This window comes from Marmota flaviventris, chromosome X (genome assembly GCF_047511675.1).
Source record: "Marmota flaviventris isolate mMarFla1 chromosome X, mMarFla1.hap1, whole genome shotgun sequence".
Taxonomy (NCBI): domain Eukaryota; kingdom Metazoa; phylum Chordata; class Mammalia; order Rodentia; family Sciuridae; genus Marmota; species Marmota flaviventris.
This window is the reverse complement of record NC_092518.1, coordinates 40,980,255-41,005,178: the sequence shown is the minus strand read 5'-3', so window position 1 is coordinate 41,005,178 and position 24,924 is coordinate 40,980,255. Positions and strand designations below refer to the sequence as shown.

General features: G+C 38.1%; 1 protein-coding gene across 1 annotated transcript in view; it reads left to right on the top strand.

Annotated features, from left to right (window-relative positions):
* Window positions 1–24,699, top strand: part of LOC139703286 (G2/mitotic-specific cyclin-B3-like) — a 47,895-nt gene extending 23,196 nt beyond the window's left edge. The window contains exons 5-12 of the mRNA XM_071606520.1: window positions 590–3,596; window positions 4,850–4,945; window positions 6,320–6,412; window positions 17,324–17,461; window positions 19,817–19,972; window positions 20,724–20,873; window positions 24,020–24,150; window positions 24,379–24,699. Of these exons, the coding sequence (XP_071462621.1) occupies window positions 590–3,596; window positions 4,850–4,945; window positions 6,320–6,412; window positions 17,324–17,461; window positions 19,817–19,972; window positions 20,724–20,873; window positions 24,020–24,150; window positions 24,379–24,448 (3,841 nt within the window). The 3' untranslated portion in view covers window positions 24,449–24,699. The remainder of the gene's footprint in view (window positions 1–589; window positions 3,597–4,849; window positions 4,946–6,319; window positions 6,413–17,323; window positions 17,462–19,816; window positions 19,973–20,723; window positions 20,874–24,019; window positions 24,151–24,378) is intronic.
* The last annotated feature ends 225 nt before the right edge of the window (window positions 24,700–24,924 follow it).

The window sequence follows — 24,924 nt, the reverse complement described above, 5'->3', positions numbered from 1 at the left end:
GGTCATAAAATGCTATTCAGAACAAAGCTTTGCACTGACACATGTGACAAATTTCTATTTTGGTCTCTTTTTATTACTTTCATTGGGAAAGTGTCTTTTGAATAACCCAAGGTGAAGGGAATGTGATTAGATCCCACCAAAATTAATTACAACCCTGCCTCTCTCATTAGCCTCCAAACAATATTAATTTGAGCCTGTGTTTTACCAGATGTTCGGTGCTAATAGACAAAGACAAATAATTGCAGCTGGTGAGGAAGACTGATACATAAGCAGATAACTCATACAATGTGATAAGTATTATAACAAAAGTCGTTGTATAAAATAAAAGTAATAAATCATATGAGAGACAGCATAAAATGGATTTCAGGGGGAAATTGTAAAAAAGTGTAGGGACCTAGGCATAGAAACTATATAGTATGCTGCTTACTTGATTTAATATGGTTCCCATTATTTTTTACCCTCTACTTTGTCTCTCGGGATTGAAGCCCTTTCTTCTTCCAGACCTTAATTCATGTAGCAACAAAATGAGATGGTAGGTGAGGACTGCAAGAACTATATTCTTCTTACTCAGACATTGTTTGCTTTGCAGGTATAAGTTGGAAATCTCACCAGTAACAGCTTCTACCACCTCAGTGCCAAATATTATGGAGAAAACACTCATTGTAGACATATCCTCCAACTTCAAAACACCAGCTACCGAAGAGGCATCCCTCATCAATAAGTCATTAGTTTTAAAAGAGGAAACAACTACTGAGGAGACAAACATCAACAAGATGTCAATGAAGAAGTGCAGAAATCATGAGGAGATGCCTCTATTAAAGCAGTCACTATCCTTGCAGGAGCAGACTGACAGTGATGATGAGTTTGTTATAGAGACAGTGACTTTGGGGAAGAAGCATAAAGTTGAAGAGACTGCCATCAGTGAGAAGACATTATCCTTAAAGAAGAAGACATGCACACATCAGGGGAAGAAGTCTTATTGGGAGGAGTTGTGGACTTCCCAGGACAACAATGATGATGACAAAGTTTTTGATATGGAGCCAGTAAGTTTTCGGAAGAAACCTAAAACTGAGAAGTCATCTCCCACTAAGAAGCAATTAACCCTAAAGAAGCAGCAGCATGCCACAAAGGGGAGGATCTCCAATGTGATGAAGCCACTAGTTTTGCAGAAGGTCACCTCTGAAGAGAAGTCACTCTCTAAGGAGCCACTGTCCTTTAAGAGAAAGTCTGCTTCTGAGAAGGTGTCTGTTTTTTGGAAGTCATCTACACTGCAAGAAAAGCCTGCCACCGAACGAGAGGTGTCCATCTCGAAGACATCATTGACCTTGTGGGAGAAGATAGACTTGGAAGAAGAGTCCTTCTTCAAGGAGTCATCAACTTTTAAGGAGAAGCCTACCACTGAGGAGACTTTTTCAAACAGGAAATGCATTACTCAAGGGAAGATATCATATTCGAAGAAACCATTAGTACTGCAGAAGGTCACCTCTGGAGAGAAGTCACTCATCACAAAGCCATCGCCCTTTAGAAAGATGCCTACCACTGAACAGGAGTCTCTCTCCTGGGAGTCATCTACGCTGCAGGAGAAGCACACGACTCAAGAGGTGGTGGGATTCTTGAAGAAGCCACGGGCATTGCAGGAGAATAGGAACCATGAAGATAAATCTTTTATGGAGCTAGTTTCTTATAAGAAGAAGCATATTATTAAGCAGACAACATACACAAAGAAGCCATCACCTTTGAATAAGAAGTTTAATACTCAGGGGGTGATCTCCTGCTTGAAGCCTCAGACAGTAACCTTGGGGAGGAAGTCACTCACTAAGGAGCCATTGACTCCCCAAAAGTCTCCCACTAAGGAGGAATCACTTCTTGAGGAAGCTGTGGGTTTTCCAAAGGAACATACCATTGAGAAAGCAACCCTTTCCAAAAATCCTTTGTCTTTAAAGAAGCAGCAGCCCACCACTCAAGGGACAGTGTCCCACATGAAGAAGCCACTAGTATTGCAAATGGTTACTTCTGAAGAGAAGTCTCTGGTTAAGGAGCTATTGTCCTTTAAAGAAGAAAATGTGTCTTTAGAGAAAAAAAAGGGTACCACTTACTCAGTGCCCTTCTGGAAAGAACTGTCAGACTGGCAGGATATAATTGATAAAGAAAGTAATTCCTTCTATGTGAAGCCAGTGTCACTTAGGAAGAAGCCTACAACTGAAGAGACAGTCCTTTCTAAGATACCATTGTCTTTAAAAAAGAAGGAAACCACTCATGGGAAGGTGTTCCTGGTAAAGAATCCATTGGTCTTGCAGAAGACCACATCTGAAAAGTCATCACTCTATAAGAAGCTGTTGCCTTTAAAGAAGAAGCCTACAACTGAAGAGAAGTTCTCCAAGGAGCCATCTTCACTGAAAAAGAAGCATACCACTCAGCAGGAAGTGTCCCTCTTAAAACAACCATCATTCTTTCAGGAGATCACCACTGAAGAAAAATCAGATAGTAAGGATCCAGCAACTTTGAAGGAGAAGCTTATCACTGAGAAGAAATTCCTCTTTCAGGAGCCACATTCTTTGCATTTTAAGCCTACCAATGAAGATGAGTCCCTTTTTCAGAAAGCTTTGGTTTTGCAAGAGAAGACCAGTACCAAAGAAGACTCCCCAGAGAAGCTGTTGGCTTTGCAGGAAAAAAGCATCAGTGAAGAGAAGTCCCTTTTCAATAAGCTCTCCAATTTGGAGAAAGAGCCCTCCACTGAGGAAGTACCAAGCATAGAGGGGCAATTATCTTTAATGAAGCTTGATGCTCAGGGGCAGTTGGCTTTGCATGAGAACATTACTAGTGATGAGAAGTTCATTATTAATCAGCCAATGATCTTGCAGGAGTTTCTGAACATAGAGAAAGAGATCCTCTTGGAGGAGCCCTTGGTCATACAGGAGAATCCCAGCATTGAGAAGGAGACTGTACTCAAGAAGCCATTGATCTTGCCGAGGAATTCCACCATTAAGAAGCAGAATACCATGGACACAGGAGCTCACTTCAAGGAAGCTTTGGCTTTCCACGAGAAACCCAGCATCGAGGAGCAACAGAAACCCACAGTTGGTGGGGGAGGCCTTTTCATGGAACCATTGGCCTTGCAGGAGAATCCCAGTGCTGAGATGGAGGCTACCCTGAAAGAGCTCTGGGCCTTGCAGGAGAAGCTCAACATTCAGAAGGTGACCATACCTGAAGAGACATTAGTCATTCAGGAGAAGTCCAACGTGGAGAAAGAGCCATTAGCCATGCAGGAGAAAACTACCACAAAGGAGATATTCCTTTTCAAGGAGATATTAGACTGGGATGAGAAACCCATCACTGGGAAGGAGTTCTCCTTTAAAGATCCTTTGGCTTTGGAAGAAAATCCTACTCACAAGGAAGACACTTTTTCCAAAACATTCTTGACCCTTGATATTAAGAACGACCCGTGTGTATCTAGCACTACCCTTGAATCCAGTACAGACAAATCCAGTGCTGCCAACATGTGCAATGCACAGTACAGTACCACCAGCCAGTCCAGTGAATGTGAACCTGATTCCAAAGGACCTTTTTCATCTCAGAGTGAGAGCATAGAAAAGGAGGTATTTATCTTTCTTCTTAAATTCGATGATGTGTTCTCTGTATTTTTGTAGCTCCTAGAAAAGAGATTTTTGTTGAATTTGCTGCTGGGGAGATTGAAACAGAGCCTTGCATATGCAAAGAATGTGTTCTGCAAGGAGCTATACCCATAGCCCCAAAGAGGTTTCTTCTTATTTGCTTTCCTAAGGAATTGAACTGTATGTAGTAATTTATAGGAGCACCTTCTACTTTGGGAGAGGGGGATATTTTGGGAGTTTACTTCTAGTTTTATTTAATGATAGGTGATGCAGAATCACCTTATTTTTCATAGCTTGAAGTTACTAGGCTCTTTGATATTTTTCTTTTGTTGCTGGCCTTATAGCTAGAATATTTTGTTTTGTACCAGGGATTGAACACAGGGGCACTTAACAACTGAGCCATATTCCCAGCCCTTTATACATATATATTTTAAATTTAAGACAGGGTTTCAACAAGTTGCTCAGGACCTCGTTAAATTGTTGAGGCTGGCTTTGAACTCATAATTCTCCTGCCTCAGTCTCCAAGCTACTGGGATTACAGGCATGTGCCACCACGGCCTTGTAGAATATCTTGACTTCTGATTGTCATAGTGATAGACCTAGGCAATCAGAAAGTATTTAAATCCAAAAGCATCTGGAATATTGTCCTATATATTTGGACTTTGCAATAGTGTTTAGCCAATTTCATTCAGGAAATTACCTTTCTTAGTAATTTTAATCAGCATTACAGTGGACTTCAGTCAAATATGAGCAGAATTCACAGGGACATATCCCAAGGAAGGTGGTCTCCATGTTGTAAAGTAGAAGAATGAAGCGATGAGATTTAGCATCCAGTAGGAGAAATAACCCTCATATGGGCAAAACATTCTGGGAAAATATGTAGAAGGAAGGAAAAGGCTACTAAGAATAATTGGCCATAAAAGGAACTTAAGAAGGCAGGTGATATAGCTAAAATAATAAAATAAGATGCCTTTATTAGAGAATTGAGTATTCTTGTAAAAAGCATACCTTGTTCCTAGGGCATGATATTCGTATATTAGGCATTTCTGGATCACTGGACAGTATGAGTATTAGGGGGCCAAGAGGTTCTCTGTTATAGCCCAGGATACATGAGGCTTGAGGAACTTAGCATAAGAAGTCAGTGGGGAGAAAGGAGTCATCCTTGATGTGTATGAGCTAAGATTTTCTTGGACTTTCTCTTCTTCTTCCAATATATCCTTTTGGTGATTTCTAAATAGATGACCATACCAGAAGATATTGACAAGGACCACAGCGATCCATGTTTCAATTCAATATATGCCAAGGATATCTTCAGTTACTTGAAAAAGAGAGAGGTATGTAGGTATCTGGGGGTGGGCAATGATTTCTAGTCCTCATTTCCTCCTTTAGCCTACAAGTTGACAGGGAAGGGAATAATAATGATGAAAACAACAATAATAGCAAGTAGTATCTATTGGTAGCTTACTATGAGTTGGAAACTGTGTTTAGAGATTTATAGACATTATCTTGTTTAATTCTCCCATTAATTTCATGATAGATGGTATTACTATCTCCCTTTTACATTTAGAGGAAACTGCCCAGAGTCTTACTATTAGCTTGTAGTAGAGCTGGGACAGGGACTAAAGTCTGATTACCTTGAAGACCATAATCATGCTGTTCTAGGTATGAAGGAGATATTCTCAGACACAAAATTGATCAAGTAGTTTATTTCTGGGTAGTTGCTTTTAGAAATCTCCTTCTTCTGTGTATGTTTCTGGCATTGAATTTAAGAATACAACTTTTTTTTGGTTTGTTTAGATCACAGCTTTTTGTAGCTCTCTAATCTGGTGCAGTTTTCTTTTTCTTTTGAAATCTGCCAGTCTCCTTTACTACTAATATTTATCAATTCCAGATTTCTTCTGTCTCTCTCAAGGGACTGGACAAGATCAAGATTATTAACCACCTAGAATTTTTAGTAGGTGAATATCTTATCTTCTCTATAGGTAGAGAACAATTAATTATCTGACTTCAGAATCCATGCTTTTTCTAATATATCTCATACTCCTTGAATCATGAGGGGGGTTATATCCAGATAAACCCATCATGAATTGAAGCATCCTAGCTGAGACATACAGATCTCTATGGAGTATAGATTATTTCCCCTGGTGACCATCATCAAATTGAAATTTATTAAGTTAACCACTGGTAGTCAGGAACTATCTATACCTTAGGGAAAGTAAGAGACAATTTTGCTTTTCTAAACATGTGAACCTTGGCTCAGAAGTATCAGTTTCACTTGGAATCTTGAATCTTGTTATAAATGCAGAAACTTAGCCCCACCCCAGACCTTCTAAATCAGAATCTGAAGTTCTTCCAGATCCTCAAGTAGTGCATATATAAAATTTTGAGACATACTGTTCTACGTAGCATGGTATTATGATTTAGACTGGCTTGCAAAAAGGGACAGACTCTTTTTAGCATTCATCTATAGCCACAGGTGGAATAATAGTCCTTATTCATCCTGGATTACTCAATACTTTTTCTAACACTTTAATAAGTGTCCATTTTCCAAGCATAACTGGAACTTATCTAGAAAAAAATTATTTTGAGCTGCCCCTATCTGATACCAGTCGAAAATAATGAGTTAGAACTGGTGAGAGAGAAGTTAATTGAGTTATAATTTGGAACTAAAATGAGAGTTTATAACATTTCTTTCTCATTGATACTAGGAAAACTTCATACTTATTAAATACATGGACAAACAGACTGACATCAACAGTGATATGAGGGCCATTCTTGTCGACTGGTTGGTGGAGGTACAGGTAAGCCTGAAAACTGCTGCCTTAAGGAGCTTCTGTCTCTTTCTTTGGTTATTCGTTCCACAGTACCAGCCAAAACATGGTAAAATTTTACTGGATCCCCAGAGCTGAAGAAACTATAATTCCTGCTCTAAAGGAGCTTATGATTTAGGGGGGCAAGATAAAATATGCAGACACATAAGTATAATACAAAGTAGAATATACTAAGTACTCTAAGTATGTTATAAATAAAATACTGTGAGAACCTATTATGAGGAGAGACTTTCTAAAAGAGACAGTGATGATATGTTGGTTCTATCATTCTCAAAGTCTTATAAAAGTGTATCTAGTGATTTGAATTTGGGGTCATTGAAAAAGTCTTCCAAGTTTGAGTGGAATGGGTGATAGAGAGGGCAATATGGCAACAGACATGATAGGCAGATGTCTGTTGAGGGATTGAGGAAATTCCACTATGGATACTTTATTATTTTATACTAAGGAAGGAGAGCCCAGAATACTACCTGGCACATAGTAGGGAGTCAATAAATATTTGTCAAATGTATGGAATGAATTGCTATAAAATTTGCAAGGAAATATAAGGCATAGTCAGTATATTCTGAGCACAGTTTTACTATATAATTGAGAAGAAAAAGTAGTAGAGTTTTCTAAGCTTGATTAAGTGCCAGAAAAGTGATTTAGGCTCGCTTTGGTGTGGCAAACAAGGGAAATGTGGTAGATACAGTATATTTTGACATCAACAAAGCATGAAAATGTCTCTCCTCTTATGGACATTACTAGTAAATTAGTTTAAGAGTAGAAATTGAGTAGATCTTAAGTAGATGAAATAGAACCCCAAAGTTTCTGATCATTACCAAGTTAGAAATTTCTAGTGAATTGCCATTGGACTCTGAAATTTAAAGAGGCCTTTTCTATTGTTATTGCATTTTTTTATTTTGAGAAACGGTCTTGCTGAGTTGTTTAGGGCCTCCCTACGTTGCTGAGGCTGGGTTTGGACTTGTGATCCTCCTGCCTCAGCCTCCTGTGCTGCTGGGATTATAGGTGTGCACCACTGTACCTGGCAGGTTTCATTCTTTCTGTGGGTGAATTATATTCCATGGTGTATACGTACTGCACTTTCTTTATTCATTTATCTCTTGATGGACACTTAACTTTCCATTTCTTGGCTATTGTTAATAGTGCTGTAATAAACATGGGAATGCAGACTGCTCTTTGAAATGCTGATTTCATTTCTTTTGGAATGAGATTTTATTTTATTTTCTATTTTTAGTTTTTGGAGGAATCCCCATACAGTTTTCCATAGTAGCTGTACTAATTTACATTCCTTCCAGTGGTGTGCAAGGATTCTTTTTCTTCCCTTCATCACCAACACTTGTTATCTTTAATTTTTTTTATAACAACCATTCTTACTAGAGTGAAGTGATGTCTCATTGTGGTTTTGATTTGCATTTCCCTTATAATTACTGATGTTGAACATTTTGTCATGCACCTGTTGGTCATTTGTATGTCTTTGAGAAATGTCTATTTAGATCTATTGTCCATTTTTAATGTTTTTTTCTTATTGAGATTTGAAGCTCTTTATATATTTTGAATATTAACCTCTTGTCAGATTTATCGTTTGCAAATATTTTGTTCATTCTGTTGGTTATCTCTTCACTGTTCATTGTTTCCTTTGATGTATAGAAGCTTTTTAATTTGATGTAATCCCATTTGCCTGTTTTTTAATGCTTCCATTTTCTGTGCTTTGGGGATCTCGACCAAAAAAATACTTGCCTATTCCAATGTCTCATATTTTATATGTTGATTTTGTATTGTACAACTTTGCTGAATTCATTTATTTGTTTTAATTATGGGTTTGGTTTGCTCTTGTTTTTCAAGTTCCTTGAGGTGCAATGATAAGTTTTTTAATATATTTTTTTAGTTGTTGATAGACCTTTATTTTATTTATTTATATGCGGTGCTGAGAATCGAACCCAGTGCCTCACATACACCAGGCAAGTGTGTACTACTGAGCCAGAGCCACAGCCCCTAGGTATAATGATAAGTTTGAGATCTTTCTTCTTTCCTTCATTTTTTTCTTCTTTTTTGTTTTCATACTGGGGGTTGAACCCAGGGGTGCTTAACCACTGCCACTGAGCCACATCCCCAGCCCTATTTTGTATTTTATTTAGAGACAGGGACTCAATGAGTTGCTTAGTGCCTCTCAGTTGCTGAGGCTGGCTTTGAACTCACAATCCTCCTGTATCAGTCTCCAGAGCAGCTAGGGTTACAGGCATGCACCACTGTGCCCGATTCCTCAACCATTTTTGTATTGAAGTCTCTCTTTCACTTTAAGTCTACTAATATTATCTTGTATATTGTTCCAATATTTGGGTGCATATATATTTAGAATTTTTTTATCAATCATTATATAATAGCCTCTAGTCTCTTTTTTACTGTTTTTCATTTAAAGTCTATTTTATTTGAAGGAAGAATGGGCACTTATACTCTCTTTTTTATTCCATTTTGCATGGAATATTTTATTCCTTACTTTTTACTTTCATTCTATGTGTTTCCTTAGGGGTGAAGTGAGTTTCTTGTAAGCAACATATAGGTGGGTCTTGCTTTTTTTTAAACTCTTTTCAGTCACTGTGTCTTTTCATTGGAGAATTCAATCCATTTAAATTTGATGTGATTGTTGATAGATAAGGTCTTAATTTCAGCCATTATGTAACTTATTTTCTAATTTTGTGTAGTTCCTTTTTTCTCCTCCTCTTAACAGTCTTCCTTGGTGCTTAAGTGAATTACTCTAGTACTATGTTTTGATTCCTTGCTTATTATTTTTAGTTTGTCTATTATAGATTTTTGCTTTATGCTTACCACGAGGCTTAAAAACCCATCTTTTGATCATAACAAGCTATTGTGAAATAATATTTGTTTAACATGATCATAAAGAACAGAAACAAAAGCAGAAAATATGTTAATAAGAAAACTCTACAGTTGTGTTCATTCCTCCCCATATTTTGAAAATTTGATTTTCCATTTTATATTTTTCTATGTTGCCTATCTCTTAACATATATTAAGGTAGCTATTATTTTTAATTGTTTCTTAATATTAAAGATATGAATGGTTTACATATTATATATATATATATTCTGAAATTTTTTGCATATTTACTCTTACCTGTGAGTTTTATACCTTCCTGTGTATTTTAGTTTGATGCACAGATGTATTGGCATTTTAAGAAAATTGTAGTAGTAGATGGACAGAATGCCTTTATTTTATTTGTTTTATTTTTATATGGTGCTAAGGATCAAACCCAGTGCCTCACACATGCTAGGCAAGTGCTCTGCCACTGAGCTACTGCCTCAGCCCTGTATTGGCATTTTAAGTAATCAATTCTATATCAGTTCTTTTCCTTTTTGGTTTAGAAAGGTCTTTTTCAGTTCAAAATTACATAAATATTTCTCTGAATTTTTTCTAGAACATTTATAATTTCATCTTCACTTTAAACCCTTAGTCTGGAATTTATTTTGGTTTTATGTCAGCCTCTAAATACATATACCCAGTGATTATCCATTTATCCTAACCCCATTTATTGGTTTCATTGTGCACTGCTTTGAAATGCTATCTTTAGCCTATATGCTTGAGTTTATTTATGGTATTTCCAATTCCATTCTGTTGCTCTGATTGCCTGTTCTAACACCAGTAATATATTGTTTTTATTATTATGGCTCTGTAATACATTTTATTGCCTCTTTACTTTTCTTTTACAAAATATCCCTTGTTGTTCTTTATATAGTATTTCTTTCAGGTAGAATACTTTTGTCAAGTTTTCAAAAATAGTCCACTGGGATTAATTCAGGGAAAATTCACATATTTACAATACTGAAATTTCCAAGCCAATTATGCCATATCTGTTTAGTTATTAGATCTTTTTTTTACCATTTTAATTTAAAAAATCATCTTAATATTGGTCCTACTGACTTAAAAATGTTTTTTCTGGGTATTGAACATTTTTAGAATGTTATGAATATCATCCTTTTTTCTTTTAAATGTATTGCTTGTATATTAAGAAAGCAATTAATATTTTTTTATATTTATTGTGTGCTCATCCACTTTGCTGAATTTAGTAATAATTTATTTAATTTACTCTTATACCTTATTTGGAATTTCTGCATCTCTATTCATAAATAAGATTCTTTTGTAAGTTTTTGGTGAAGGGTACTATCACTTCTAAACTGTGTTTAGTGCTTTTTTTTTATTAAAATAATATTTATTGTTTTTTAGTTTTCGGTGGACAAACATCTTTGTTTGTATGTGGTGCTGAGGATCGAACCCGGGCCGCACGCATGCCAGGCGAGCGTGCTACCGCTTGAGCCACATCCCCAGCCCGTGTTTAGTGCTTTAGCAAGTTAATACAATTAGGGAAAAGTTCCCATAATATTAATTTAATGCAAGAGTTATATTTTCCTTGAAGAGCTTGCCTATGATCTCACTAATTCATGGTACCATTTATGTGTGTGATTCTTTGAGAATTTTTTCTGATAACATCAATGATTATTGGCCTACTCTCCTAGACTCATTTTTGTAGGTTTTCTTTTCTTAAACTATCTATTTCAAGGATATTTTCACAGTTATCATAGATTATTCATGGCATTCTTGCATAATCCTTGAAATGATTGTTTTTCACATTCATAATGAATGTGCTATGTTATCCTTCTCCCAGGTGCTGTGTACAATGTACGTTGTGTCTTTTCCTTAGAAGAGATTTTTTTCCAGTCCTCTAGTCATTTTCAGAAAACAATTTCGGGGAAAAATATATAACTTTTTCTGGTTTTTAAGTTCATCATCAATATTATTTTTTTCTTATGAAATTGTATTTCATTTCCCTAGCTTCTTAAATTAAATACTTAGTCTATTTTAGTTATTTCTGACTTTGCTACACATTTTCTTCTACATATGGTTCTAACTTACCCCATTAGTTTTTTTTTTTGGTGGTGCTGGGATTGAGCTCAGGATCCTTATGCATGTGAGGCAAGCACTTTACCAACTGAGCTGTATCCCCAGCCCTTACCCCATTAGTTTTGAAAGATAACCTGTTTTGATTTTTCTCAATTATCTGAAATTATAGTTTTTATTTAATTTTTGACCCAGGTTTAGTTTCTGTTGTCATTGTTTTCTTTTTTTTTTTTTTTTTGTGGTGCTAGGGATTGAACCCAGGGCCTTATGTATGCGAGGCAAGCACTCTACCAACTGAGCTATATCTCCAACCTGTCATTGTTTTCTTTAAACCACTGCTTACCTTTTTGTTTCAAATACTTTCCTTTTCTTTATTTTGTTTGGTTTACTATCAGTGTCTAGATTTGTTATATTGTGCATAAACAATGTGACCCAAATTATAATTTCTGCTTTTTAAAAGCTAATGAGGTTTTCTTCAGATATAACAAGTTTTGTTATGAATAACTCACTGAAGAACTGTATTTTCCATAGGGTACAGAGGCCTAATAATTATATAATTTATATGCCAATTTATGTTTTTCTTAATATACTGAAGTCTGAGAACATTGTGATAATTACCCACAATTGTTATTTTCTTAATTTCTACTGGCATTCACTCAACTCTTTCATACCACCTTAGCTGCCCTGCCTCTTACATTTTTTAAAAGTGCACAATTAATATATGTTTATAATATGTATATGGATATGTATTCGTGTATATTTTTGTATGTATGCATAAAATCAACCACCCTTTCCTCCTATGTAAAGGAACATCATACAAGTTCAATTTAACAGTTTACTTGATCATGAAAATGTTCCTAGAACATTCTAGACCAAAGGTGTTCAGACCACTACATAAGCAGGTTATACCTATAGCTGGAGACAAGTAAGTGACATACACAAGCAGCCTGATTGACTGCACTTGCATTTGCTTTATGTGGTCATGTTTTGTCAGTTTTCAATCTCAGATTGGCTGGAAGTTCAGCCTCTGTGATTGGCTAAGACTCAGTTGCTTAGTTACAGGGATATACTCTTGTTTAGGTTACCACCTGCTTGCATATCAAGCTAGGTTGTAATTCACAAAAGCATGCTTTAGGCCAAAATTATCCCTCAAATACAGAGGCTAGTTTAGGCCAAATTTATTTTGCTTCAACACTCCTTTTCTTACTCTCTGGGGATAATAATATAAACATTTAGAGTGTATCCATCCAGTTCATTTTTTGTGTGTCTTATCATAAAGTTTTAACTGTCCTTTCTTTAAAAATCTTAAATTATATGAGTAATATATTAATACATACGTATATACTCATGTATGACCTTATAGAGATATAGCTTTTTAAATCGGTATGTATTTCACAATATTTTTGTTATATGAATAGATCATGCTGTATTCATTGATCTGCAACTTGCTGTTTTAATAATAAATCTTAGTAGTCTTTCAATATAAGTGTAGTTACACTACATTCTCTTAAGCTGCTTTATAATTCTCTTAAATGGCTATGATCTTTATTTAAGCAACCCCTTTGATAGAATTTATTAATTTCCCCTCGAGCAAGATGAAATAATTTGCACATTTTAGTTCATTTCTTTATCTGCTTTTTAAAATAAGCTAGACTTTTAAATACAAATCATCAATGTTTAATACATTATGTTCCCTATGAATAATTATTTTGACATTTCTAGATGTGGGCCTTTTTTCTCTTATTTTTTTCTGTTATATTGTAAGTTCTTTTAACCTAAAGGTCCAGTCTTTCTTTGCCCAAGAAAGAAATTTGTATCTACACTTTCTTTGATAATTTTACCCTTCTACTTTTTCTCTCATTTTTTCTTTTTCTATTTTTTTTTTTTTTTACAAACTTTGTGCCTGTGGCTGACTTTCAATAGTTAGCAGAGTGGGAGCTGCTTTGCCACCTATGAAATCTTGACCCAGAAGCAGGTTGTCTATAAGTGGTTTACCACCATATTCCCTAGGAACATGGCTCACGTAAACACACGCAGGGCCCACTGCCCCAGGCTAACTGAACCTCCGTTGGTCCTACCCTGTACTTTGTTTTTTTAAAAAATATTTTTATTTGTAGATACACACAATACCTTTCTTTTATTTATTTATTTTTATGTGGTGCTAAGGATCAAACCTAGTGCCTCACATGTGCTAGGCAAGCGCTCTAACACTGAGCTACAGTCCTAGCCCTGTTGCTCTGTATTTTGCCTGGAAGAATTCTGATCTTTGCCCTTCCTTTTGAAGAGAGCATAGGAGATAGTTTGTATGTATCTCCAGGATCTATTCTCTATGTCTCTGAAGTTTTCATTTATTATCTTTTATCTCTCAGTTTCAAGAGAATTTCTTAAAGTAGTCTTTGGAATGTTGATTTGTTTTTTTGGCATTATCTAACATCCTGTTTACTGTTACAAATTTTTTTAAAACTAAGTAACCATGTTATATCATAAACCAGTCTTTTAAAAAAATTGTAAATGGACACAATACCTTTATTTTACTTATTTATGTTTTATGTGGTGCTGAGGATCAAACCCCATGCCTCACACGTGCTAGGCGAATGCTCTACCACTGAGTCACAATACCAGCACCATAAACTATAGTCTTCCTTGGTCCCAGAATTTCTATTTTCATAGGTTCAGGGTCCTTTCAGATCTTGTTAAGAATATTACTTTTTAAAATTTCATTCTGTTCTTGAGAATGAAAAGGTTTTTTAGGTAGATGCTTGCTGATTCCTAAAAATGTTTCTCTTTTTAAAATTACTTGTTCCTTTTCATATGTCTGGTTGATGTTTTTCTGTTTATTCCTCTTTATAGAAGAAGTTCTTTGAGTTTTGGAATTTGAGATGGATTTTGACCAATTTGTCTTCTAGTTCATGACATAGTGTATCTTTTATTACTAGTTTTGATTTATCTATTGCTTCCTTTTCATTTTCTCTTACCTATTTCCACTAAGAATAATAGTTATTTATTGAGAATTGGAAGAGTACTCTAGCCAGAGGCTGTTGTAAAGTGAGGGAGAGAATATTAGTACTGTGTTGAAGGGCTTCTTGTCACATTTGTTGGAGCTGCTTGAAATTACCTAGAATATCACCCCTTCTTCTCTAACCAGCACAAAGACTTTCATTTGGAACCTGACACTGAGGGAACAGAAAACCATATAATGTAAAGAATAAAGGAAGTCAAGTTGCTTGGTCTTGAATGGGGAAGATTTATGGGAGTTATGATAACCGTCTTCAATAGCTGAAGAGCTGTCACAAGAAGGATTAGACTTCTTTCACATAGTTTCAAGTGGTAGAATAACATTAGAAAGATATTGCCTAACATTCAAGAAGAGGTATTACTATAATGGACACAGCTAATTTAAACTTTTTTGATACAGGGGATTGAACCCAAGGGTGCTTGACCATTGAGCCACATCCTCATGTTTTATTTTGAGACAGGGTCTTGCTTAAGTTGCTCAGGGCCTTGCTAAATTCCTGATGCTGGCACTGAACTCACAATCCCTCTGCCTCAGCTTCCTGAGCTGCAGAGATTACAGGAATGCACCACCACAACCAGCAAAGTTAAATACTTATTGTCTCTAAATTTTGACCATTCATTCAGATATTACCCACACACTTAGATGCTACCATCTGATACCCACATGTATATATGGGCAGCTAAGGGCCTATGTAAGGGACTAGAAGGAATTTATGTAAATAATGGCTGTGTTTGTTCACAAGCATTATCCTCAGATGACTGCTGCTTTCCATTCCTACCCTCTTTTATCTTTATTTTTTATAATTACCTGAACCTTGATTTCTTGATATTTATGGTGATAGTCATTATCTTTCATCTACATAAACTCTTCCCATCCTTTTCTTCCCATCTTATTTCTTTGGGCAGTGTGGTAGACAGAATAAAATATTCATGTCCTAATCCCCAGAACCTGTGAATACATTACCTTACACAGTAAAGTTGAATTAAAGTCACTAATGAACGGAATTTAAGAAAGGGGAAATATTGCCTGTAGCTGTGGCGCACACTTGTAATCCCAACAACTTGGGAGGCTGAGGCAAGAGGATCTAAGTTCAAAACCAGCCTCAGCAAAAGTGAGGCCCTAAGCGACTCAGTGAGACCTTCTGTCTAAATAAAATACAAAATAGGGCTGGGGATGTGGCTCAGTGGTCGAGTGCCCCCAAACAACAACGACAACAACAACAAAAACAAAATAGACTCAAGAAAGAGGAATTATCCTGGGTTGTCTGAGTGAGTGGGTCCATTGTAATCACAAAAGTCCTTAAATGTGGGAGAGGGAAGTGGATTGTGATTTAATGTGAGACTTAGCTGATTTTGAATGAGGAAGGAGCCATAAACCAAGGAATATGGGCTTCCTCTAGATGCTAGAAAAAGCAAGACGATGGATTCTGTAGTAGAACCTCCAGAAAGGAACACATACCTGCTGACACCTTGAATTTTAGTTCAAGAGGACCTATTTTGGACTTCTGACATTCAGATCCCTAATATAATGAATTTGTGTTGTTTAAGTTATTGAGTTGTTGGCAATTTAATTACAGCAGTAATAGGAAACCAATACAGATTTCTGAGAAAATTCAAAGCCATATTCATGGAACAGTTTAGAACTGCTTCTTGGTATTTCCATGATCATAACTTACTATGTGTATTGCTGAATTGTTGTATTCAGCCATTTTCTGATAATCATTTGCTTATGTAATATATACATCCATTTCTCCAATGCTTCTCATTCGCCTGCTTTTTGGTCATCTGGGTTCCTGGCCACAAGATTAGCCTGTACAAAAGAAGGCCCAAGGAAGTGAAGCTTACAGGGAGGGTGATTTCACTTAAGATAAGGGAGAATTTTCTGTTAAAACCATTCAAAGAGGGATTAGTCTGTATTTGAAGATTTGGAAGGCAGGAACTGAATAGCTATCTTGTGGAGATGTTGGGAGGGGGCTATTAGTTAGGTGTTATGCTAGGAAAGATTTTTGTTGTTCTTGAATCCTTGGAACCTGGGAGTTATGGAGAAGAAGTATCACTGATGGTTGGTGGGCCCTCTGTGTACAGTTGTGTAAATTGTGTTTATACAAGGGCTTTAGCCAAGGCAAAAGCAGCCAGTGAAATTGAATTCATACTGCTTGCCAAGCCATGCATTCTGGCTATAGGGCTGCTGTGTACCTTTGCTGATTCATATAAAGATATTATGTAATTGATTTCTATCTGAAGGGCTTTATTTGCCCAAAGAAGCCACCTCTTTTTTTTCTTCTAATTTCCACAAAGGTACTGCATGGGCCAGCATACATTCTGAGACTGGGGTTATAGGAGAAGATTTCTTGGAGTTGGTGAAGGAAAGATAATGATAACTAAGAAAAAGAAAGGAAGGGGAGTTATACTGCTAATGATTTAATTTCACTCTGGCTCCCCGTATCTCTTAGTTCTCTTCCAAATTGTGCTATTGATACTTGCTCCCAATCAATATATTCTAATAGCATAGCTAGTTGAGAAAAGAAACTAATAATAAATCAGTTAATAGACTCTGTATTTCAACTAAATAAACGTGATCTCTTCATGTAGTTTACAAGTTGGTAACAAATGCGGAAAGCAAGAACCTCAGTATCAGAGATCAAAGAGAGAGAGAGAGTGTATATCCACTCAAGGTGCCCCCAGAGAAGGCAAAACAGCTTATCTCTCTCTCTCTCTCTCTGGCTTGAAAGACTATTTACCTATTCAAATATGTGAGGGCAGATAATACCGGGGTCCTTAAAGGCATGGGAGATTTATGCAGGTACCTTACTGAAGTAGTTTTCTGCATTCCTAGCACAGTCCCAACTGGCCAGGACTATCCATGATGTTACAGATAGTCCAGGAATCTAGATCAGTATGGAGATTTTTATGGATCTGTAAGATGTGTTGATTCTTGTCCTGTTTGTGTATTCCTCCAGATGACCTTTGAGATTTGTCATGAGACCTTGTACTTGGCAGTAAAGCTGGTGGATCACTACCTGATGAAGGTAGTATGCCAGAAAGACAAGCTACAACTCCTTGGTTCAACTGCCTTTCTGACTGCAGCAAAATTTGAGGTGAGCATGAGTCCCTAAGAGAGAACTAATCTGATTTCTACCTAAAATAGTGAATGAACACGTATGTGTAGTTAGGCATGCATATACACATATGTACACAAACTTATGCATACACTTGTGTGCGTGTATCTATCCATGTGTTCCCAATTACATACTTGCATACAAATAATTTTTCCCATCAATTTTTTATCTGTCTTCCTAAAGCAGGAAAACTGATGCTTATTGGCTATGGTGCTCTATTGGTTTCCTGGAATCAGCAAGGTTCTTCCATTTCCTCTTTGAAGATGTTATGTATGCATGTGCCTAATTAAATGGGTGGTTCTTTTTAAAACTTCTTTCTGGTCCATGATTCTCTGCTTTCCAGCCTTTTCTGTTCTTCCAACTCTATCCCCATCTACTAGAGTCTTGATCTGCATATAGAACAAAATTTTTCCAAACCAGGATGCTTGGAGCTATTTAAGAGAAAATGGCTTGATATAGAAGGTAGTGAGTCTAAATGCTCCAAGTAAAGTAGTCATTTTTGAAGTTGCACTGAAGTGAGTTTCTGGTCTTTGTGTGTGTGTGTGTGTGTGTGTGTGAGAGAGAGAGAGAGAGAGAGAGAGAGAGAGAGAGAGAGAGAGAGTGACTGTAATCCTCCTAGCTACATCTCTGATGCTTTCTCCTTTCCTGGGTGCCAACTGAACTTGTTTAACTTGTTTAACTGTTATTTCTCCTTTATTTATGCTAGCAGTCATCTTAATTATATAATACCTTAAGGTTTGGCAGCAGAGAGGAAGTAACTTTTATTAAGAAATTCAAAGAACTTTAGAAATATGGATTTGTTTTTATGCTGGCTCCCTTACTCCCTCCCCAGTTCCTACTTCCTATCAGAATCCTCACTACTTCCCTTTCTACCTGCTCCCTCCCTTCTCTATCTCTTCCCCTCCTACTTTGGTCATGCCCCCTCCTTTCCTGCTTACCCCAAGAGATACCTTACACCTTAGCTTCTGTTTGGGCCTTGGCTAAAAGAAAAAGGGATGGTAGTGGAATAAAAGGGGTACTTCCTGGCACAGACCTTCAGAGTTGCTCTGAGAGCCACCAGATTCTGTTTGATTTGAGTTCCTCCACAGAAAAACAAAACCAGAGAGCTGAGAGGAGAGAGGCCTATTTACAAAAGTGTATTACCACCAGAAGGAAGATAGGACCTTTTGGGGTGGATTTTTACAGTGCCAGAAGCACCATCACAAGGCATAGGGACTGAGAGCAGTGATCTACTGTCCTGATGAGTGAGAACCAGGCATAGGAAATCTAAGGCCTTGTCAGGGTAAGGGAGGGAAGGAGGCCACAGAAAGGGGAGATAGAGGTGAGGAGAATGTACTGGATGAAGCTGGACAAAGGGGCTAAGGATTAGAAGAACTACTGTCCTGGGTGCTCCCTATTATCCCCTATCCTCTGGAGCCTGAACTTGATCATAGGAAGATCAGGAGGAGGCAGAAAGGCTCTTAACTCTTTTTCTTACCAGGCAGTTACTGCCTACCCCAGCCTTCTTCCTACAACTCTCGCTCTCTTTGTCTCTCTTTCCTCTTCTTCCCTCCCTCCCTCCCTCCCCTTCCCTGTTTGCAGATCACAGATTGGACCAATCCTATAGTATTAGAGAAAAGGAAGCTAAGACCCAGAGAGTGGAAGTGACTTGTTCAGGTTCTCACACTGCTGCTTTCTTTCTTCTCTCATCATCCCATCTCCACAGGTCTCCTCACAAAAGTCCTTTTGTACTTTTCAATTCTGTGAGGAAAAGATATCCCTCCTCCATAGCACTTAGTAGGGACTCTCTGTCCTGGCCACCAGAGGATGGGTGTTCTTGGCTCTAAGATTTGCTAAGAGGTGCCCCTCCCTTTCCCGTTTCTCCTCTTTTCCTCCTCTGCTCTCCCTTCCTCTTTGTTGGCCAGGGCCCAAATGAAGCTAAGGTGTAGGGTATCTCTGAGGGTAAGCAGGAAAGGGGCATGACCAGAGAAGGAGGGGAAGTGAGAGAGAAGGGAGGAGAGGGAAGGGAGCAAGAAGAGAAGGAGGTAGTAAGAACTCTGCCAGGAGACAGGAACTGGGAAGGGAGTGAGGGAGCCAGCATTGTGCTGTGTGATTTTTGTAGCAATCCATAGTTATAAAGTTCTTTGAACTCCTTAATGAAAGTTGTTACTTCTCTGCTCCCAAACCCTAAGGTTTCATAAAACTAATAAATTCGAATAAACAAAATTTAAAAAGACTAACATGAAGGATAGGTTGCCTCCTACCCTTCACCCTTCTTCCCCTTTGCCTTCATTTATAAGCAGAGAGGAGAGGGATATCTGTCTGGTTGTGACTGACTGTCCTCTCCACCCACAGGAACCCAGCCCTCCTTGTGTAGATGACTTCCTGTACATCTGTGATGATATTTACAAGCGAGATGAACTGCATGCCATGGAAATCAGTATCCTGCAAGCCCTCAACTTTGACATCAACATTCCCATTGCTTATCATTTTCTGCGCAGATATGCTAGGGTAAGAGGGAGGAGGAACATCTTTGTTCCTCCACTTCTGGGTTATAGCCACTCTATAAGCAGAGTGGCTGGCTGACAACTTCTTGGCTTAAAGTTTGGTAATCTTTATGAGGGAGTTGGGGTGGGGGGCAAGTTGCAGATTAACCCAATGTACCTATAAGATTTGAAATGAGGATAGAATCAGGGGATTTGATCAGAAAGGGACACCTGAGACATTTTGGGGGAATGTGGGCAATGTTTTCTTTCTTGAGTTTTGGTTACAGAGGAGGCCATTTTATAATTATTCATTGTATCCTACAAGTGTGTGTTCTGCACTTTTATCTCTGTGTTATAGATTATTGGGTTTTTTTCAAATAAAAAAAGGGAAGGGGCTATTTGGGAGAGTGGGACATCTTCTAGGGTAGAACCAGGTGCATAGTTGTAGTTGTGAGACTGACTCTTTGGAGGATGACTCCCACAGAAAGGGGAGGAGGGAGAACCCACAATTGATAATTTCATTTAAAATCCTAAAGGTAGCAAATTGCACTGCCAATTTCAGAATTTCCCTGTAAAAAGTCTGCTTTTGCAGACACAGACTGCTGGCCCTGTGCTTTTGTAAGTGTACAACTTTAGGGTGAGCCATGATGGCAGGAGAGATACATTGCTCAAGCAGAAAGCTATTTGGACTGGGGATAGGATAACTGGAAAGGAGGTCTTCCACCTGGTACTGTTTTCTGAATTGATTGTTGAACCAGTCTTCTTGCTGTCTTTAGTGTGTCCATGCCAGCATGAAGACACTGACCTTGTCTCGCTTCATCTGTGAGATGACCCTGCAGGAATATGACTATGTCCAAGAGAGAGCTTCCAAACTAGCAGCTGGCTCCTTCCTCCTGGCCCTCTACATGAAGAAGCTTGAACACTGTGTAAATATTTGTGATGGGGGTTGGGGGTAGGGGGGAGTGAAAATTAGGGCTGTGGGAAACTCTTGGTGACAAAGCTGCCATGTATCCATAGTTTTGATTTATTTCATACCTGTACAACCTAGGGACATGGGTTTTGAAATACTTGTTTCCTTTTTCTTAGTCATAGTACCCCTTATTACAAAGAAAGCTTCCTTAAAATTCTGGTATTACAAAACAGAGTAATGAGAAGTTATTCAGGTTGTCGTAGGGGTTGGGGTGGGCCCACTTCTTATCCCTGACCCTATTCCAACCCTGTTCTTTGCAGTCCCCTCAGCAAAGCTGGCCCCTGAGGGAATTTGTTAGAATAGGACTTGAAAAGCCCTGGCCCAGAGAATATAGAGTAGTGAAAGTAACTGTGTGTATAACAGGGTACTCAGAGGCATATCAGCAGTGTGGTCTTCAAAAGAGGAAGGCCCTCAAAGCCATCTACCCCCATACAAGTAAAACTCATAATTGATGCTTTTTCAATATTATAAAATGTTGTAGATAAAGACAGCTTTAGAGAGCTTTAAATTCTTACTGCTGTGTTACATGCAATTCATAGAGAGATTATGCTTACAAATAAAGCACCCACTGTCAGTTCAGTCACCTCTAAGTCCCTCTTATGTAGAAATCCTGAGCCACGACTGATGGGGAAACTTCTGAGTGCTGAGAAAGAACTGCACAACAATTGTGTAATCCCAGATAAGTCATAATGAAATGGGGGACATTTTGGGAGGATAGAGAATGTATTTAATAAAGTGATCATGATGAAAAATAATAAGCAATAATAATGTCTAGCAGGGGGTTAAAAATCTAAATCTACTATATAATCAGCATGGGTATTAGCCATAGCTCTGGAACTGTGGTCCTGGAGGCCCCTGTTGAGCCAGACTTTGATCCATGGATCCTGCTGAAGTTCATAGTTCTTAAAGGGGGCAATTGAGGGGTTTCAGGGTAGCAAACTGTGTACCAACTAGGCTAGAAATATTTTGGTGTTTTCATACTTGGTGGCTAAACCAATGAGCATCAGCTGAGGACTACAATCTTCATAATCCTGTTTTATATACACTGCCTCTCCTACAGAAAAGGAATGCAGTACAGAAGAGGTGACTTTTGAGTTGTGTCTTGAAAGATGAGTGGAAACTTGTGATAGGAGACATTCAAGGTGGAGGGAGAAATAATGGAAAAAATGTGAAGGTGCTAAGGAAGGAGTGTGATATGTTTAGGTCTGAATAAGACATCCCCTGTGAATACAGCAAAGGGTGTGTTAAAAGGGAATGGTGAAAGGTGAGACCAGAATGGTAGGTTGGTAAGTTGTGGTCATAAATGCCATGCTCAGGGAACCCACTTGACGTGTGTGTGTGTAGTACTGGGTATTGAACCCTGGACCTTGGGCATGATAAGCAAATGCACTACCACTGAGCTATATCTCCAGCCTAAGAGACCCAATTCTTATTAAGGCATTGAAGGATTTTTTAGGGAAATAACATACTCTTGTTTGTGTGTTTTGGAAACAATCCTTGTATGGCAGTATAGAAGGAATACTAGTGAGGGAGACTATAAAGGTGGGAATACCAGTGAGTAGGGTGTTGTAATAGTCAAGGGGAAGAATCCAGGGCCTGAACTGACAGTGGCAGTGGCACTATGTAATTTTTAAAAATATTTTTTAGTTGTAGATGGACACAAAACCTTTATTTTTTAATTTATTTTTATGTGCTGAGGATTGAACACAGTGCTTCATATGTGCCAGGCAAGTGCTGTGCCACTGAGCCACAACCCAAGTCCAACTTTCTAATCTTATTTAACATGCCCAAATATTGTGTTAGTCCCTTGATTGGCACCTTTCGTGATTACCTTTTGTCTGTGGCAGTGGTTTCCAGATAGTACTCAGGGGACTCCTGGGTTTCTAGCAGAAGTATCTAAGGGACCATGTAAATGGTAAAGGGTTCTAAATTGATAGGTTTCTTAACCCCACCCTGACTTCCTGGTAACCCCAAATATGGGCTTCCAGGTAAGCTATTTGTGGAACAAAGGAGTTCATGTCAAATACTTGAAGATATTTTTAGAAAACCACCAGCTTACAGATAAATCCTCTTCCTTTCTCTGCCTGTTGAGCTCTTGCTTGACTTTCAGCATGCACTGCAGATGTGCCCTCCTCTGTGAAGTTTTCTGTGACTCTCTGAGTTGGAGTTCATGGGTTCTGCTGCTCTGTTCCTCCAGTGTCCTGTACTCACTTCCATCATAGCACTTAGCATACATTTTGCAACTCTCTGTTTGCATGTTTGTCTCTTTCTCTAAACTAAACTCATCAAGGGAGATGGGTCCCTTATTCATCTTGGTATTACCAGCATCTTACATGGGGCTTGATAATATTAATCCTAGCTAGCATTATATGGGCATCTCCTATGTGTTAGACTCTATTTTCTCTCTCTCTCCCTCACTCCCTTTCCCTCTCCCTCCCCCTCCTTTCTTCCTTCCCTCCCTCTTTGTGTTTACACATTCATTTAATCCTGTAATAAAAGTACTATAAAAATCTCCATTTGACAGACTGAGAAACTGAGCCATGATGAAGTTAAAGAACTCTCTAGGCCATGCTGTTAATGGAGCTGGAATTTAAACAGGTACTGTCTCCAGTACCTTTGCTCTTAAACATTGCCATATTGCTTTGGCCAGAGGATTCTTAAAGTCAAGTGAGAAAATGAATATATGGAATGACAGTTATTAGAGCCAGAGATGAGAAACAATGTTATGTTCCTGTTGGCTGGTGGGTTGGGAGTCAGATTTTGTTTGGGGTTTTACTTGGCCATTGGCTCTGGGCCTCATAGTAAATTACAAAATCAGTCTTATTCCTTATGACTTTGGAGGTTTTCAGCTTATGTGAATGCCTGTGACCAGGGCTAACATCTAAGAGGTACATGTAAATATGGCCATCCTAGAACTTTGTGTATGAAAACTTTTCTTCTAGATAGTACCCTATAATTATTGGTTGGTGACTGTACTGTATAAATCTTTGAATATTATTCCTGCCTAAATGATAGATGGAGAGTTTGGATTTAGGGTAGGAGGGATGGAGGAAGGTTATGCTTCTTGTGGTAAAAGTCAACTGTTCGTGCTTCTTCTTCTAGATTCCTATCTTGGAGTATTACAGTGGCTACGAGTCCTCTGAGCTCCACCCCCTGGTTAGGCGGCTGAACTTCATGCTGACTTTCAGTTCTTACAATAGGCTCAAGACTGTGTATTCCAAGTATTCTCACCAGTAAGTAACTGATATTGGGCTCGTGTTCATTCATGGGGACACATTAAAATGCCAGGCCCAGACTAGTCTCACTTAAAAGAAAAAAGAATTCAGACACATTTCATATTCCTTTCTACTCTATGGTTAAAAAGTAAGAGAAAACTAAGGGCCTTAAGTCCTATTTGTTCCATGGAGTCTGTTTGGCTTTGACCTATTTTACACTGAGCAGACCCACTCTTCCTTTTGCAGGATCTTCTTTGAAGTCGCCAAAATTCCACCCTTGGACACGTCGAAGCTGGAGGAGATTTTGGGCTCTTAATTATGAGGCTGAGGGGTCTGGCACTCTGGCAGTAGCCACAAGGGCTAAGAAAGCATGAAAAGAAAATAGGCTGTATTTATTCTGTGCTTGAATTTGTCTTTTGGTTACTTTTCTTCATTCTTTACTTCTCTTTGTTCGTCTTTTTCCAAACTGATAATGTTGTAAAAATTTAAGTTGTTTTTATGAAAGAGAAGAAATTATTGTTATATTTAACAAGAAACTTAATAAAAAATTAATGGTTGTTGTTCAAATGGCTTACCTCCCTTCTTCTCTCAGAAGCTCCATGCAGAGCCCAAGACATTTTCTTTCCTGCCTAGTAAAGGCTGTGTCTCAGCATCTAGCTTAATCAGTTTCTTCCTCTCTTAGAAGGTTTTCTCCTCATGTGAAAAGGAATTGTGAACTGATGGGATGGGTGTATAGGAAGGAAGAAACTGGGGAGTGGTGCCCACATGAATGAGAAAGTCCCTTATCCCCCA